Below are 1,743 nucleotides of genomic sequence, written 5' to 3'. Positions count from 1 at the left end.
GATGCTTGTTCTGATCAGGTTTGAGGTCTATCTCTTTCTCCTTCTTTTTCTGAAGCTGGAGTTGATCTTCATGAACCTCTTTAGGAGATAAAGGCACCAATACAGTCTTCTTTCCCTTGAATTCAAATGAGTGCTTGTTGGTGAAGCCATCATGATTCACACGTCTATCATACTGCCAGGGTCTTCCAAGGAGTATATGACTGGTTTCCATTGGCAACACATCACACAAGACTTCATCTTCATATCTACCAATGGCTATAGGAACCAGAACTTGAGCAGAAACTCTCATCTCGCCTTCCTCATTAAGCCACTGCAATCTGTATGGTCTTGGGTGTTTCTGAATTTTCAAACCCAATTTCTTCACCATTGTCTCACTAGCTACATTGACACAACTTCCTCCATCAACAATGAGACTGCACACCTTTCCCTGAACCATACACCTTGTGTAAAACAGATTCTCACGCTGCTCAAGCTCTCCATTCTTAGTCTGCAAGTTCAAGAGCCTTCTTGTCACCAACAATCTTCCTTTCACTGGTTCTACTTCACTTTCTTCTCCAGACTCCTCATGATCAGACCCAGACTTCTCTTCCTCTGATTCATACTCTCCATTCTCAAGAAGAATCATAACCTTTTTGTTGGTGCACTCATTAGCATAATGCCCACGCCCTTGACATTTGAAACACTTAACATCTCTGGTTCTGGAACTAGTAGCTTCAGCTTTGCCTTTGTCTTTGCTGGATGTGCTGCTCGGCTTAGTCTCTTCTTTCTGCTGAGGCTTGCTATCCTTCAGATAGGATGGTTTCTCTTCCTTAGAGTGGTGGAACCTAGAAGATCCATAACTGCGTGAGTTACCCTTCCTCTTGAGCTGCTGCTCCACTAGAATAGCTTTGTGCAACATCTCTTCTATCTCCACATAGTGTTGCATCTCCACACTGTCTTGTATCTCACGGTTAAGCCCTCCAAGGAACCTGGCCATAGTAGTTTCTCTATCCTCCAAGATACCAGCCCTCAACATCAGCATCTCCATGTCTTGATAGTACTCTTCCACAGTCTTAGATCCTTGGGTAAGTCTTCTAAGCTTCTGATGGAGATCTCGGTGGTAATGGCTTGGCACAAACCTCTTGCGCATAAGAGACTTCATCTCATGCCATGAGTCAGCTGGATACTCCTGGTTAAGTAACAGGGACTCAAGCTCTCTCGGATATGACCCTTCTCCATCAGCTCCTCCACTTGTCTTTGCAATTCTTTAGTCTCCACTGGATTAGTTCTGTATGCAGGTCTGTTTGGTAGTGTTGAACCAGGTACAAAGTCGATTTGGTGCTCAATCCCACGAACTGGAGGCAATCCAATGGGGCTATCTTCTGGAAACACATCTGCATATTCCTGTAAAAGAGAGACTAGTTCACTCGGTTGATCCGGTGTGTGATCAGTGACTGTTAGTAAAGTCTCCTTAAACATAAGCAAGATAATAGAATTTTGAGAGTAAAGAATTCTTTTGATTCTCTGTTTGGCAAAGAGGCTGTGATGCTTGTTCTGATCAGGTTTGAGGTCTATCTCTTTCTCCTTCTTTTTCTGAAGCTGGAGTTGATCTTCATGAACCTCTTTAGGAGTAAAGGCACTAGTATCAGTCTTCTTTCCATTGAATTCAAATGAGTGCTTGTTGGTGAAGCCATCATGATTCACACGTCTATCATACTGCCAGGGTCTTCCAAGGAGTATATGACTGGCTTCCATTGGCAACAC

General features: G+C 43.5%; 1 protein-coding gene across 1 annotated transcript; it reads right to left on the bottom strand.

Moving 5' to 3' along the window:
* Positions 1–1,137: 1,137 nt before the first annotated feature.
* On the bottom strand, positions 1,138–1,734 carry LOC106330643. The gene has a single exon (XM_013769083.1). The coding sequence runs from the start codon at positions 1,732–1,734 to the stop codon at positions 1,138–1,140; it is 597 nt and encodes a 198-aa protein (XP_013624537.1).
* Positions 1,735–1,743: the final 9 nt, after the last annotated feature.

The sequence above is a fragment of the Brassica oleracea genome, chromosome C3 (genome assembly GCF_000695525.1).
Source record: "Brassica oleracea var. oleracea cultivar TO1000 chromosome C3, BOL, whole genome shotgun sequence".
NCBI classification, from domain to species: Eukaryota; Viridiplantae; Streptophyta; class Magnoliopsida; order Brassicales; family Brassicaceae; genus Brassica; species Brassica oleracea.
This window is presented reverse-complemented; position numbering and strand designations above follow the sequence as displayed.